This window comes from Pimephales promelas, chromosome 8 (assembly GCF_988280905.1).
Source record: "Pimephales promelas chromosome 8, fPimPro1.hap1.1, whole genome shotgun sequence".
Lineage (NCBI taxonomy): Eukaryota > Metazoa > Chordata > Actinopteri > Cypriniformes > Leuciscidae > Pimephales > Pimephales promelas.
Genome location: NC_142776.1, coordinates 33823323 through 33838653, shown reverse-complemented (window position 1 = coordinate 33838653; position 15331 = coordinate 33823323). Strand labels below are relative to the sequence as shown.

The 15331-nt window shown below is 35.8% G+C and overlaps 1 protein-coding gene across 8 annotated transcripts in view; it reads left to right on the top strand.

Annotated features, from left to right (window-relative positions):
* The window catches only part of ngfb (nerve growth factor b (beta polypeptide)), a 49632-nt gene that overhangs the window by 14473 nt on the left and 19828 nt on the right, over positions 1-15331 (top strand). For 4 of the 8 annotated variants that reach the window (XM_089134418.1, XM_089134417.1, XM_039692814.2 and 1 more), the window contains one exon: positions 9622-9659. The exons of 1 other annotated variant lie outside the window; for it this stretch is intronic. In XM_089134418.1, coding sequence (XP_088990544.1) covers positions 9622-9659 — 38 coding nt within the window. Of the gene's footprint in view, positions 1-9621; positions 9660-12759; positions 12881-13764; positions 14688-15331 lie in introns of all 8 variants that reach the window. 3 more of the 8 variants (XM_089134420.1, XM_089134421.1, XM_039692815.2) reach the window with 3 other exon arrangements.

The window sequence follows — 15331 nt, the reverse complement described above, 5'->3', positions numbered from 1 at the left end:
TCATTGTGTATGAAAAGTTCATGCTATAAAAATCAATGAAAACAACATGTACGTCCTTTGAAATCCTTTGCGTGCAATTAATTACAGATTCAAATCCAAATCATCTTTGTATTTTAAAACCTAGTGAGCTGTCTATAATATCTGGGCATTTTAACGGGATTAAATACTGATCCATGTCAAAAGTTGAACTATTTTTAACAAGACACTTCTACTGCATGTTTACATAGACCATCAATTAAAAAAAATAGGGCGGATGGTAACGTAAGTGGAACACTCTTCATAGCCCCTTCTAAATGAGTTTAAAGTCACCATGAAATCACAATTATCCATGCACATCATTTTTTAAATTCATGATCCCTCATAATCTTCAATCAAAAATATTTACTTCATATTCCCTTCGCAATGACATCTGATTGTCCACAGGCTTCTAGCAACCTGTCACTCACATGAGAGTAAACCTGTCACTCACATGAGATAACAAACAATCCAATCAATCCCCAATGGCAAAGATCAAGCCTTATTTATAAATGCATGGGATAATCCACGGCTAGCTGTGCATTAAACGATTTTAATGTGCGGCATGAAGGTAAAGAACAGTCCGACACTGCAGATTGCAGCCAAATTGTTTAATGCACACGATTATCCTGCTTATATCATGGTCATTTACCAGCATTGACAAGATAAAACTGTCACTGACTGTTTGCAATGCTAAATTTGACTGGAAGGGTTAAAATTATGGTTATTTTGTCAGCTATCATTCGTTGGATCTAGTATTCTGGATCAGATTCGGAGATGAAATGCAGTAATGTTCCTTTTATTTGACTAAATTATAACATTTATTTGAATGAATTAGTCTATCGAGAGAGAGAGAGAGAGAGAGAGAGAGAGAGAGAGAGAGGGGTGTGTGAATTACCTGTCTGTGCTGTGTCTTTCTACTATGAAGCTGTGAGTTTAATTACTTCAAGAACAGTGACGTTACAACCTTTTTTTTCTGTGTAATGTATAATGTAACGATTCAGAAGCGAAGTTAAAGGCAGGGTAGGCAGGTTTTCTAAAAAAAAATGTCCCCAAATTAGTTTAAACTGTCTTTATATACCAATACATAATTAAAATGTAAGTATTCTGAAAAGGAGAGTATAAAAATCAAGTGTTTGTTACCTCAGTGCTGCAATAGAGCATTACAGTCCCGCCCACAGTCGAGAGAGCTTTGGTGCCGGAAGTAAATTTCCCATTCATTTCTCCCATTGACTTTTTGGAAAACCACAGCCACGTTCAAGTAATCTGATGGCGTGGGCGCTTTGTGGCTGTGATTACAAGAGGTAAAAACGATATAAATATTGTTCGTTTTCTCACACAAACCACATGTTTCGTGTCTTAGGCCATCAATTACATTTACGAGTCATTAAATAATGTTTAATTTGGACTTCTCTGTGCATGCTCTTTGAGGTGGTGACCATATACCTCCATTATATGCCTGACAAACAAGAATGGTTTGACCTAAAAATATCAAAATTGAAAATACTGCTGAAACAAAAACACCTACACCTTGGATGCACTTGAGGTAAACTAAAACATATCAAAAATTAATTTCAAAGTGAACTATCCCTTTAACTCTTTCCCCGCCAAACACGGAATTTTCCGTGTTTAATGAAAAAACGCATCTGCGCCAAACACGGAATTTTCCGGGTATCCGTGTTTTAGGTGGTATACGGTAAGGAAGACCCGCGCGCATGTCCTGAATGATTGCGCAACTTTTTGATCAGAGAAACAGATCGCAATCGTCTCAAACAGTGGAGTAGTGAGAATGTATCAGACAGACAATGCAGAGGTATATGGGTGAAGTACTGGAGGTTAATGGACTCGGAGTCCGATCACTCTTATTTGATAATTCTGAATCTGATCGGGACGAAGTAGTCAGTGAGAGAGATGCACATGTTCATGCTAGCCATGGACGTGCCGCAGATAGATCGTATAATATTATGACACTATAATATGTATGTGTGTGTGCAGGCATTTATGTGTGGCTGTCTAAATATGAAGGTGTAATTGTCAAATTATTTCTCTCTTTGTGCACATTTACCACATAGTAATATGTATTTGTGTGTGTGTGTCTAGGCCTGTTTATTGTAATTCCAATTATTCATTATTCACAGGTAGAACACAGAGAGGCAGAAGTTTTATTGCAAAAGTTACATTTCCCTTACATCCTGGGAAATTTGATATATTTTACATTTATTTTATGTTTTTAATTTATTTTGGAAAGTTTTATATATGAAGGAAACAACATCTGAATGTATTCTGCTTTTAAATGCACTTGTTTGATAAAAACACCTTTTTCTCAGTTTTTTGTCCAAAATGTTGTGTTTTTGACAAAACCTACCTCTGTTCAAGAGGCAATAAAAAAAGAACAGATGAAGATAAAATAAAAACGTTTTTTTTGCCTAAAAGCAGAGGCTCAGATCTTTATTTTTATATATATCATCTTCATATATTCATGGAAGAAAATATTCAGCGGGGGCATTCAAATTTAGCGAAAATCGTCAAAAACCCTGGCGGTGGCTGGCAACTTTTTTTTAAAACGCTGGCGGGGAAAGAGTTAAATGTGCTCTATAAACAAACTTTGACTTGACTTGACTACAATGCCTTAATTCAAGCTTGATGGCTTCCTAGGTTTTGGAAGGATTAATTAAAATATTTCTGAACTGACTTTGCAGCTTTCACAGTAATTTCACTCAAATTATACCTCGTTGCTTTAGATATTAGAAATATGCAGCAACATCTTTATGAAATCTTGCTTCCTCTCATAGAACTGACTGTCTCAGCATGTATAAGTGGACATGGGTTTACCACATTAAACACTGACCTGTAGATGGGCTGCAAGTGGAAGTCAAGCTTAATTAACTAATTAAGTGAAACTTCCAGCTGCTGGTTTGCAGCATCTGTTGTAGTCTCTGGTGAGAATGAATGTACTCTCTCTGCTAACAAGCCTTTGGGTCAAATTCGCTCCCTTTAGAGGACTTCAAAAACATAATAAATGCATATTTGCAATTTGCAAAATATGTTTGGAAATACAGTCATGTTCATCAGGCTGGTTGTGTTAACAGCTTTATCTAATTTATGTATGTGTTCCTGCCCTGGTAAACACTGAAATGGGGGCAGTCCAGTCAGTAAAAGTTATCAATGCCCTCTTGTGGTTAAACATGGAGCCTGCGATGAAAATTAATGTTTGGGGAGGATTGGCTGCAACACAACTATTAGATTGGGGAAAAAAATGTTTTTGACTTTTATTTATTGTGAAACACTCCAGCTGGGCTGTTTAGAGATAACAGTTGTTCTTGTATAAACCTCTTCACACCACTCAGACAGTAATGCATTTCTACAAGTACATTTGTTGCAGACATTAAGAAACAACAATGAATATGTTTGAAGAACACCACAAGGAGGCAGCAAATATGTACAACCATTGAGTTTGCCATCCGTCAGTGTTCTCTGTCTTAGTTGTGTGTTTTATACTATGGTTTTATAGTTATATTTGTTTGCTTAAGTGAGAATCACTTATCTATTTTTTTTTCTTTTTTTTTTTTAACAAACCATCCAGCAACCACTTAGCAATGCTATAGCAACATGTGAACAACTACTCAGAACACCTTTGCAATAGCATGCCAACACCTTGACAACCACATACAATCAAATTTAATTAGTTAAGTGCAATTAACATGCTTTTTAAAAAGAAAATCTAAATCTAAAGTTCTAATAACTTATGAATATGAAGAGTCTTTTATTATTATTTTATTTTAATTATTTTATTAAATTGAAGGGCTTGTTTAGTTTGTTGTAGAGCTTGATTAATCTTACCAATAAGAGACTTTTATCTGGAACTCTTCCTTTTTATTACACAAATGTGCACAATATCCGAGCACAGTGATGCTGAATTTTTTTAATAAGAAAATGGCACTTATATTTTTATTAGAAAATCTAGAAATTTGTTTTGTGGTTTGATCTCGTTAAGTTATTTAATTTTACACTAGACGCGTTATTTTGAGATATTATTATAATTCTTATTAATATTTTGAAAGTTTTATTTTTGATATTTTGCTGTTTTTATTTTAATTTTAGTTATTTGTAATTTAGTTGTTATATATATATGCATATATTTTTTCATACAGTTTTATTTCAGTTATTTTAGCTCATCAAATGTGTAAGTTTATATATATTTTATTTTATTTCAGTTAACATTTATTTAATTTCTCAAAAATAAACATTTTTTTCAAGGTTTTAATTTTAGCTTAATTATAATAACCATGACACTAAAAGCATATTTGCGCATTTTTAATCTACTCGGTCAATAATCGAATTCCAACAGACTGTAAAAAAAATGTTTATGGTTTGTAATCACAACATTTTTTCTTATATCAAATCAACTTATGTAATTTATGTTGTTCAGATAACATAATATTCTGAGTTTCTAGTGATTAAATTAATCTCCTTCATTGTATTAACTCAATTTTTCCATTTCAATGAACTTAAAATTTTAAGGCAACCAGGTTACTTATTTTTTTAAGTTAAACCAACACATTTTTTAAAAAGTAGGTAAAAAATATAATGCCAAGACTAACAATGCTTAAATCTTATAATCTAGAAATTATTTTTATCATGATTCAGAGAGATTATTAGAGCAAAAGACAAACCCTATTGCCTCATTTATCCAGCCAAGCAAACTTAGTTTACTCCAAAATCCCTGGCTTGTGTTGTAAGATTAATTGCAATGGAATTTTCCCTTCCTTTTCCCCCAGTGACAGAGGAGAACAATGAACAGTTGAATGAGGGTTGGATGGACAGATTTGAGAGGAGTAAATGACAGTGGGAGGTAAACCCTAGAGATGACATGGGTCACCACATGTGCGAAAGAAACCTTATGGATTTCATATTTTCTATGGTCCTCATAGTAAATTGAGAGACAATAGCCTGACTGTCTATTTGTCACCTAAATAACAATTACTCGTGTATTTTGTATTATTATTTGTGCACTATAATTGTCATAAAACTGTTATAGAATCTATATTTTTAGTCAGTATATTATTAGCTGAATAAATTGAGGCAGTGCCTGAGGGTCATTTAACTCTTCAGGAGCCATGCACATTCATATGGAGAGGGTCTTTGTGCTAATTCTTTGAGAGATGGTAGCTTTTTGGATCTCTTCTTAGATTTCAAAGGTGAGAGGGGTCACTTGATCTGCTGGTGCTTGTTAGGAGGGGCTTTATGATACGCAATAGCTTAGGAGCCCTTCTATGATGATGCCAGTATAGTGTTTTTGTGTGGGTGGGAATAGTAGCTTGGCAAACCTAATCCCCGAACTGGTAATTCATCTTCCTAGCTGGACTTCCAGTCGGTTTCCAAGTGATAAGCTGCAGACAAATTGGTGTTTTTAATTTGCCAGAGAATTCTAGAACATTAGTTGACATTGCTTATTAGTCAGTCTGATTGAAGAGATCATTATGAGCACTGTTTGGTGTGTGAGGCTTATTTATTCCTTGAACATTCCTATTAATGTTCCCTGAGGGACTGACATCTAAGAATATATTTTGGATTCAGATGTTTTAGCAAAATCTTCTTTGTCCGAATGCTCTTGACCTTTTTACCTTAAACACCATTTATAGCCTGTACACAGAAACATTTAAAAAATATGTATAATCTTCCGGAGAATGTTGAAGAATTAGTGTTTATCCATTAAGTCAAAGGAGTTTTCACTTGATCTCAGGATTGAGGTCAAATCAGTTATTGTTCATATAATGAACAAATACCTGGAGTCTTGTTTAGTTTCTAGATCATATTACTCTAGATTAAATCCTAAAAAAAACAGACTTTTAAGGAGTAGCTCACTTTAAAAAAACTTTTGCTGATAATTTACTCACCCCCATGTCATCCAAGATGTATAGATTTATAAATCTACTCAAGTGTCCTTATTGAACTAAGGCCTAATCCTGGCTCAATCTAAGCCCTGTCTGTGAAACCAGGCCTGTGTGTTAGATAATGTTTTTGTCAAAGTTCATTGCCAATTATCTACAGTTAGCATTATTTTACTGAAATGTTTGCCTATTGGGGAAATTGTACACAAAGGTTTTCTGTTCCTTTTCTTTTACTGCTCAAAACTTATTTTATTGCAACAGGCCGGCACAGATAATTGTTCACCGCTGTTCAAATCAAATTTGTTTTATGCTCTTCCATCATGTTTCACTTATCACATTGTGTTGACAACTCTTAAGTACTGAGCGATATAAGCCGTGATGCAGGCAGACAGGCCTCTTCAGTGTTTTCTGTGCATGCCGATGATGTGTGCGCGCAGATGTTTGTAACGTGTAATGTGTTACCGGAAATATCTAGAACATCTGGAAAAAAAACAATTATATGAACTGATGAAACGGTGGGGGGTATTGTCTTTCTATTCTCTAGTAATTGGAAATATCTCCAATTCGAAAATTTTTTTACTGACCACTTTAGTTTTCTTTCTTCAATTTTTGAGAGAAGATATTCCTTTATAAAAGCATCCAGAAGGGAACTGTGTTACCATTCCTTTAATTTATATTGGTGAAAAATGTCCATGTTTGTGAATAGGGTTGGGTATCGAGAATCGAGTATCGATTGGAACCGGGACTAACTTTTCGTTTTTCCCGGAATCGTTCAAAAGTTAAAATTTCGATTCCTAGTTTCGATATTCACAGTCCGCCGAGCGGAAGAAGAAACCGCTGAACAACACCAACGAAGAAGCGTCTACCGGAAGTGTTGGCATAACCGCGCGAGTCGAACATGAGTAGCTTATGTTTGGCGGTCCAAAGTGTGGCTTCACTTTTTTTTTTTAAATTAACGAAATCTCGGCAAAATGCAAAATTTGTGACAAAAGGAGTATTTCCTTCAGAAAGGATTATTTCCTTCAGAAAGACTTGGTTAGCAAGGTTAGCTAAACTTTTTTTTGACCCTGCCTCTTAAAAGAATCGGAATCGAGAATCGTTAGGAACCGGAATCGAAACAAGGAATCGGAATCGGAATCAGAATCGTTCAAATTCAAACGATACCCAACCCTACTTGTGAATATACAGGAGGTAATGTATGGATGCACTGAATGAGTGATTCATTGAATCATTCAGCTGACTTGCGAAATCAAGAGAAAGATTAAAGTCGCTATGTGTGTTTAAGTCCAATTTTTTTTGCCCTTTCCTCGCTAACTTCTCTCCATTTTACGTTGCACAGTACTGGCGGAACCCTGAATTTGATAACAATACAATAAAGTATACAAGTATTATGCAGTTAGATGTCAAAAGAACTCCAATATCACACACCAGAGTTGCGTAAGGTGGGTGTGATGTCAAAAATCAATTTTCCTTGTGGTCTATGGATCTGTACATATTAGCTTTGTGTGTAATTGCAATCCCTCTTGAGTAGGTACTTATTTTGAATAAGTAATTACTTAGCCATTTAAAAGGTACGTTCTTCTAAGTAGTATGAATGTGTCTAGTGTGAATGTATTTCGGATGTACTACATTCGCCATGTTTTCATTGTCCAGCGTCAAGGCCAATTTATACTTCTGCGTAGGGTGCGCACAGTGTAGCATACGCACAGACGCATACTATACTGCGTACCCTTCGCCGTAGCCTGACGCGTACCTCCTCAAAAATGTAACTACACGTCACGACGACACAGGACCGCAAGGTCTGTGAATGGTCGGCTTGGTAGCATCGCATTTCCTCCTACGCATTTCCGCACGTACCATCTCCTCCAACGTCTTCTCTCATTTCTGCCTTTTAGTTTTAGTAATTTCACTAAAATTGACTGTTTTTCCACCTCAATAAGCTCCAACTCCAACATGATCCACTCTGCTTCTAATAACCTAGCCGCGAGGAATCTAAACACAGTGGAACATTAAAACCCTCTGCCGCCAACTAGCGTTTAGGAGCAGTACTGCAGAGTAACCAAGACCTGAATGCAGAAGTATAAATAATGCAGTATATGAGTATACAGTGAATTCGGATACTGTCACATACTGTTTTTCGCTACTGTATAGGGAAGTATGTGATTTCAGATGAAGCCATTGAGTAGTCATGGTCCCTCTGTCAAAATCCAGGCGTCGAGGGTCTGTCCAAATTAACTTTCCTCGCCCACAAAGTTAAACGCATTTCATTCCCCTGAGGGAAGATTGCGAGTATATGTCTTAAAGTGGAGTTAAAGGATTAGTTCACCTCAAATTGATAATTTACTCACCCCAATGCCATCCAAGATGTTCATGTCTTTCTTTCTTCAGTGAAAAAGAATTTTTTTTTGAGAAACATTTCAGGACTTTTCTCCACACAATGGACTTTAATTGCAACCAACATTTTGAAGTCCAAATCAATGCAGTTTCAAAGGGCTATGAAGAGCTTCAAATGGCTCTGTACGTTCCCGTTGAGTAATAGGGTCTTTTCTAGTGAAACAGTCGGTCATTTTCTAAAAAATAAAATAAACATTTATATACTTTTAACAACAATTGTTCGTCTTGTGATGGTCTCCGATGCGCCAGGGATTACGTCATCACATTTGAAACGTATCAAAATCATTCAGTCAGATCCTTCAAAACAAAAGCACTGATTCATTCAGGTAGGAATCAAGTGGCTGTTTTTTTTATGAATGAGTCATTGAATCGTTCATTCAGCTGATTAATTCAAAAACACTAAATCATTCAGGAATGAAACACCATAAAATGTTGTATTCGTGCTTACGAATGGACCAAAACCATTCACACAGAATGTCCTTTTTGTATTCTACTGTGGTGTTTTTCCATTGGTTTTCTTTGTAAATGTGGGCTAGATGGATGCGTTTGATCTTCGCACGTGTCTTGCGTCTTTTGCAACTTCTCAAAACATTATTTTTTTTATTTATTGTCCAATGTTCTGTGTAATTGCTTTAAACTCAACACTCCATATGGTTAGACACTTCCTTTAAATAAACAGGAACAACAGCTTCAGAAAACAGTTTGTTGAGTGATGATAACCCTCATACTAATTTTAGACTAGTTAAAAAATGGGACAAAGGACAGCTAAAACAATCATCAACACTTAGCAGTTGTTAAAATGTCTTTCAGATTCTCGTATAATTAAGGATACAGCATGACCCATATAACTACTGTAGTGTAACGCCCGAAACTGAAACAGTTATATTTTATTCTTTTAAAACCTCTCAAGGATTTGTAAGCCGTTCATATGAAAGATAAAGACATTTCTGTCTGAGAAGCACTGAACTCGACAGGAAATAATGCCTACATTGAAGAAAACGAACAAAGGATGCCATGCATGTTCAGACTGTCAATTCAATTATTGCGGAATAAAAAAAAAACTATTCCCCCTCAGGATAAAAATGCTAATTCTGTTCAAACTATGCTACATATTCATATAGAGCAACAGTATAGCTGCCGGTTTTGTTCATATTAAAGGTCATTGAGAACTTAATGTGATGATGGGTTTTTCATCCAGAAAATGCAGAAAACATCTCCCTAAAATCTTTTCGAAGATATAATCAATTGCATCTAGTTTACAGTATATGGAATAGTGTAATATTTCTACAGTCTTCAAAATATTTTCTTCTGTGTTCCACAGATGAAAAACAGTCATACAGATTTCAAGCAACATGAAAGGTGGGTAAATTACAGATTTTTTTGAGTCTTCCGTCTGTCTTCCGTTGTTCACCAAATAGTCCAAAATAGGTTCATTCGGGTCAAACCAAAAAAGGGAAATTTACAGACTTCAGCTTTAATTGTCATATGCTGAGATGAATTGAAAAACACTTTTGGCTTAAAGGGACACTCCACCCATTTGCATTAAGATTTCCATTGTTAGAAATCCAGTCATACTATTGAATGGTCGTTCAACACTCTCTCATTATCCCCTGAGACGAGAGAAATCTGCTATTTACCTTTTTCACTTCCTCCTACAATGACGTAAAAATCGTCATTTTACGTCATTGTATGAGGATTTGTAAGAGAGGGGGATTTCTGTAAAGACTACAAGCACTAGATCTAAAAAAAAAAAAAAATATAGAACATGGATGAAATGCATTGCTCTGTTAATTATATGTCAAGTAGTTCACATAGATTTCCTGTCATTATCGCAATTACAGCACTAAACCCTGGTTTTTGGCAGTTTCTCATTGATGTAATCAACCGAACACATTCAAAGTCAATATTTTCAAAGAGGCTGTTGTCTGTTCCAAAGAACATAAAATGGCGGGACTTTGCGAATTCCTCATCCATGATGTTGTTTTCAGGGAACTGAAATCCAGCATGGAATCGACCTTTACATCTGACACAACACAGATACTGTCTTTCCATGTGTCAGAAGCGAAATGATGTTCGTCCTGATGGCTCAAGGAAAAGGTCAAAGGGTTATTTGGCAGCAGATTCTTGGTCTTCGGAGTCTGAATTCCTTCACTCTGACTGTATAGCGGAGTCTTGAGAAGCTGCAGAGCTGATGAGACTTTCTTCTCATCTTATGAATAACAGTTGACTCATACTCGCGTCAAGAGAGGATATGACTTTTCTAGCCACTCTTCATCTCAAGTTTGGGGGTGCATAAGTTCATTATTCTTCACACTGCTGTGTGTTTGAGTTACATAAATAGTATTGTTGAGATCAATATGCTGCTGCAGTACGTCTGTGTCATTTTCCAACTATGGGTCCTGTTTGAGTGCATTTGCATGTATAAAAGAAAGCTGATAGCCATAAGAAAGGCATTTACACGAGACTTTGAAATCATCGTATTCTCCAGTTTTGACGTCAAAACTTAAACTTTGAATAAGCTGACAGAAAGTGTGTTTACATGCAAAGCAAGATCAGGGTAATGTGAAAACCTAGGCAGGTTTATGGACAGGGTTAGTTGTACAATATAATAAGAATAATAGTATTTATGTATTATTAATAAATGATGATGATTTAGAAAATGATTAATCAAAGTATTTGTAGCTGAAAAATCCCCATTTCTGATTTTTCCTGTAGCAGGATTGTGGAAATCACACAGTGGCATGTTTCCCCATAGCGTTTATGATTCCAGTACAGTAAGTGTGTGAATTATAATCAATCCTAGCTTTACCTGAATTTTCTGAAACCGAACTGTCTGCTATATTTGTCAAGACTATAATTAAAGTCTTTAGTAGTTCTGTCATCTACGTTGCCATTTCCATTGTGTTCTGGCCTGCGGTTATTACATTATTTTTTTACTACTCCTCCCTTTTTATTGCCTCGCGCGCTACTGTACTGCCTTTGAAGTCTTTTGAAGATATTAATCCTTCTTTCATGCTTGATTCAAAATCCTCACTGATTAGTTTCATGAAAGAATTTCAAACAACCAAGGAATTTATTTTTCATCCATTCTGGGTGTTTTTTTGAGGGGGAAATTAATAGGAAATGATCTTGTAATTCTTTTCATCTGACTGCGAGTCAGAGGTGGACGGTAAATGCGAACAGATTTAGTCCATCAAAAAAGGTCTGTTTGCACTTATCTTGAAAACTGTGAAAGTTGAGCTGCTTCCTACATATCACATAATATGTGCAGAAAAAAAGAGATGTGGCTTTTGAGATCCGTATACGTGACGCAAAGCAATTTGACTTTGTTAGAGAAACAGTATGTTCAGTTACTTTTTTCACACACCTCCAAAGACATCTATGGCAAATGACTGGAGCTAATAGATTGGTCTGATACAAAACCTGCAAAATTTGTTGTATATATGAGCATACAAGTTCAGGATTAGTGTTGATTTTTGATTAGAATGAAGAAGAATCTGCAACCAATCGTTGTTGTTTTTTATAGACTGTTTTTGGCTGAATAGGGTATTATAAAAGATGAATGCATGTCTTTCAGGAATTACATTCAGGTTTGCCATCCCTGCTGCATGGAAAATAAACATCTTAACTGGATTGTTCACCTAAAAATGAAAATTCTGCCATTGTTTCCTCGCATTAATGCTGTTTCAAACAGGTTTCTTTTTTTAGTCTTCTGCAGAACACAAAATAAGAAATTTGGAAGAATTTTTTGTCCACAGTATAAGTCAATGGGATCCAAAACTTTTAAATAAAGGTTCCAAAAATGCCACAGAATAATAACTATTCTTATTGCTGATGATTTTGCCACATTCTTCATAAATAAAACAACCAAGCTTGGCTTATAAAAATGGACTGTGCGGCTTGAACAATGAGGAACTGAGTTGGATATCTGCAGTACAATCCAGTAGTTAATTTTATTAGAGGTGCGTGCCAAGACGAGCAACTATTATTCAAAAGTTTAATATGTTGTTGCATTTTATGGATTTCTTTTAAATGATAAAATATTTTCTGTCTCCATTCCTTTTGCCTTGAAATGCAGTGTTTTAGAGAGTGTTGCAACTCAGTCTTCAGATGGAAAAACACATGTTTATGAGTCTTTGATTGGCCCCGAAATGTAAACAAACATGTGTTGTTGGGCAGCTTCATCACTGTGCAAATGAGCCTTGACGAATCTGGACATTGGAAAATGTCATTGAGCTAACAAGGATTGACTTGCATTGGAATGTTTCAGTTAGTGTGCATCTGTTAAAGAAACCTCATTATGAATATGTTTCATTTTTGGAATTACCTCAGGATGCAACAAAGACTTTGGAAATCCTGTGCGAGTACCTCTCTGAATCCGTGAATCTGTGTGTCATGTCACGCAACGTTGTATGAGTTGCATTTATTCAACATTTCTGTTTCTCTCTGTGATGTTCAGGTGATGTCTACCATGCGGTCTATCTAAGGCAACGGCGCTAGATTTGTGACCGATGGTGTCACGTGTGAAATACCAGTGATCTCTTCGTGTTGTTTTGGTCTTCAGCTTGCTATTTTAAGAGGTATGCGCTATTCACGATCCTTCATCAACAAACACAAATCACAGGGTTTCAACTAGTTGAGTCACATTTAACTCAAACATATGCAGACTCAAAGGTCCAGCTGGGAAAAAATGTCATTTCCACGCTTCAAACAGAGAGACAGGTTAAGTATAGATGTTTTAAACCTTAGTCACTAGCTATTAGCTAATTTGTCTGCTCTGTGCTATGCAATTCCAATGGGGTTTTATAATGGATTTTTCAATTGATTAGTTGACAATACTTGCCAATTGTTCAACAAAATAAATTACATGCCCCAATATCGAAAACATGAGGGGCTGTTATGGTTTAAAAAAAAATATGCCTCTAATAATGAACTAGATAAGAACGTTTGGGTTGTGAGTGTATGTGTACTTTATGTTGTAGAACAAAACATCAAACTATTGCCAAGTTATGTTTACCACAGACCTTATTTTACTCATTATTATAAAAACCATTATAAAAAAAATATAAAATGAGCCAAAATCAAGTCACCTTTATTTAGTTAGCGATTTATACAATATGGGTTGTTTCAAATCAGCGATTTACAGTGATAAAAGGAAAATGATGCATTTCGTCTGAATTCAGTTCAGTGTTGATTCAGTTCTGTTGTTATTAAATTAGTTTGTTTCATATATAAAGCAACTCTGCAAAAAAAAATGTTATCATACAACAGTACAGTCAGATCAATAATATTGTTGAATATTAAGTCTCCCCAAATAAGAAAATCAGAGGCGACGATGGCAAGGAACGCAAACTCTATCTGGTTCCAGAATGGAGAAAAGGATTGTTGTTTGTAAACAAGACTGGATTTGCAGACCGATTAAGTGTAAAGAACGGTGCTGTGCCATCTATATTGGATCTGACAGGAATGGTGCAACACACGGACTCTGGGTCAAACATGTATGGGCGAATCATTCCGGTTGCCATTTTACAACATTGGACATTTTCAGAACAATTTCCCCCACATACACCGGCGAGGTGAGTTGAAACTCATTATAATATGCAAAACCGTTATCCACTCACAGCAGTGGGCGTTTACTTCCAAGTCTTCAATGCGAGACGCCCATAAAAACCGAGCATTTTTAAACTAGGCTTAAAACTAGGGTAGAAAATAGCCTATTACTTATACATTTAGATGTTTTTGAATGCAAAAAGTCATAAGTTGACCTCAGACAACAATATAATAAAATTTAAAAAGCCAGTTCATGACCCCTTTAATGGCTCGTAGAGGTGACTTGTTTTCTTAACATTCAGAATTTCAATCCTTTCCTCTACTGAATGGTATATCCTATTTAGAAGACTTGTAAAAGAGTTGGTGTAACTACTTTTGTTGTTCTTTTTTGTGTTGTGGTGTAAATTACCATATTTCTTACATGGAAAGGAGCAAAATTTGACTTTCCACAGAACATTTCCTCAGAATCATGCAGGTTTTGACCAACCTAGGTGAGTGAATAATGAATGAATGTAATTTTTTTTTTGGTGAACCGTCCCTTTAAGAATTGAAAATGACTTTCTTCCATAGTAAACTATAATCTGAAACCTGTCAGGTTTTAGGACCTGTGGATTCCCTTCCACAGAGGAGGAACTAAGACTGGGTCTAACTACCACAGCAATCAATTTCTCAACAACTGGAGCTGCTTCGGACTGGATGACAAGAGCATTCTGTTTCCCCAATTCAGGATTAAGCATTGGAGCTTTAATATTGGAATATTTAAACAGAAATATATAATCAAGGCATCATCTGATTAACTTTCTGAAGCGATAGAGAGTGAAGAAGAGGAGGAGAGAGGTAGGACAGTTTGACACATGCATGCCTATAATACTTTAGAAGTGAAGTTGTGTCCATAAATTGTATAGTCTTTGTTCCCATAAAAATAACAAAACAAATATTGATTTTTAGTTTAACCTTAGTCCACTTTTAAGCTTTAGACCTAAACTCTGACCTGGACTGATTAATTTAACATTCTTGTGCATAATCATATCTTGTTTTTATCTGAACTATTCTTCTCTGTACTTTATACAGAAAAAGTCCACAATTTTACAAGTGCATGCGTGTGATTTGTTGTAGGAGAGTTTATGACAATACCTATTGGATTAGCTTAGTTCATAGTCTTCAGGGGTAACCAACAATCCCATTTGTCCTTTCTTTGGGGGCTTAACGGGTCTCCCTCCTTTTAAACTTCAGGATCATCAGGTTACCATTGCGATACGGGCCATAGCAGCGCTTTCAGCTGCAGCACACATGCACAAAACCTCTACTCACACATGACTCATATTACCTCAGTCTTACACTGGTGAGGTTGTAGCATCAGGTCAGACATACCTTCCATATTTTTCATATCATGGAAGTCTGCACAAACTGTCAGCGCTTGACTGGTTTTTTTTTTTCTTTTATAATTTTTTCCTCTGTGTTGTAAGGCAGCCGTCTCAGTT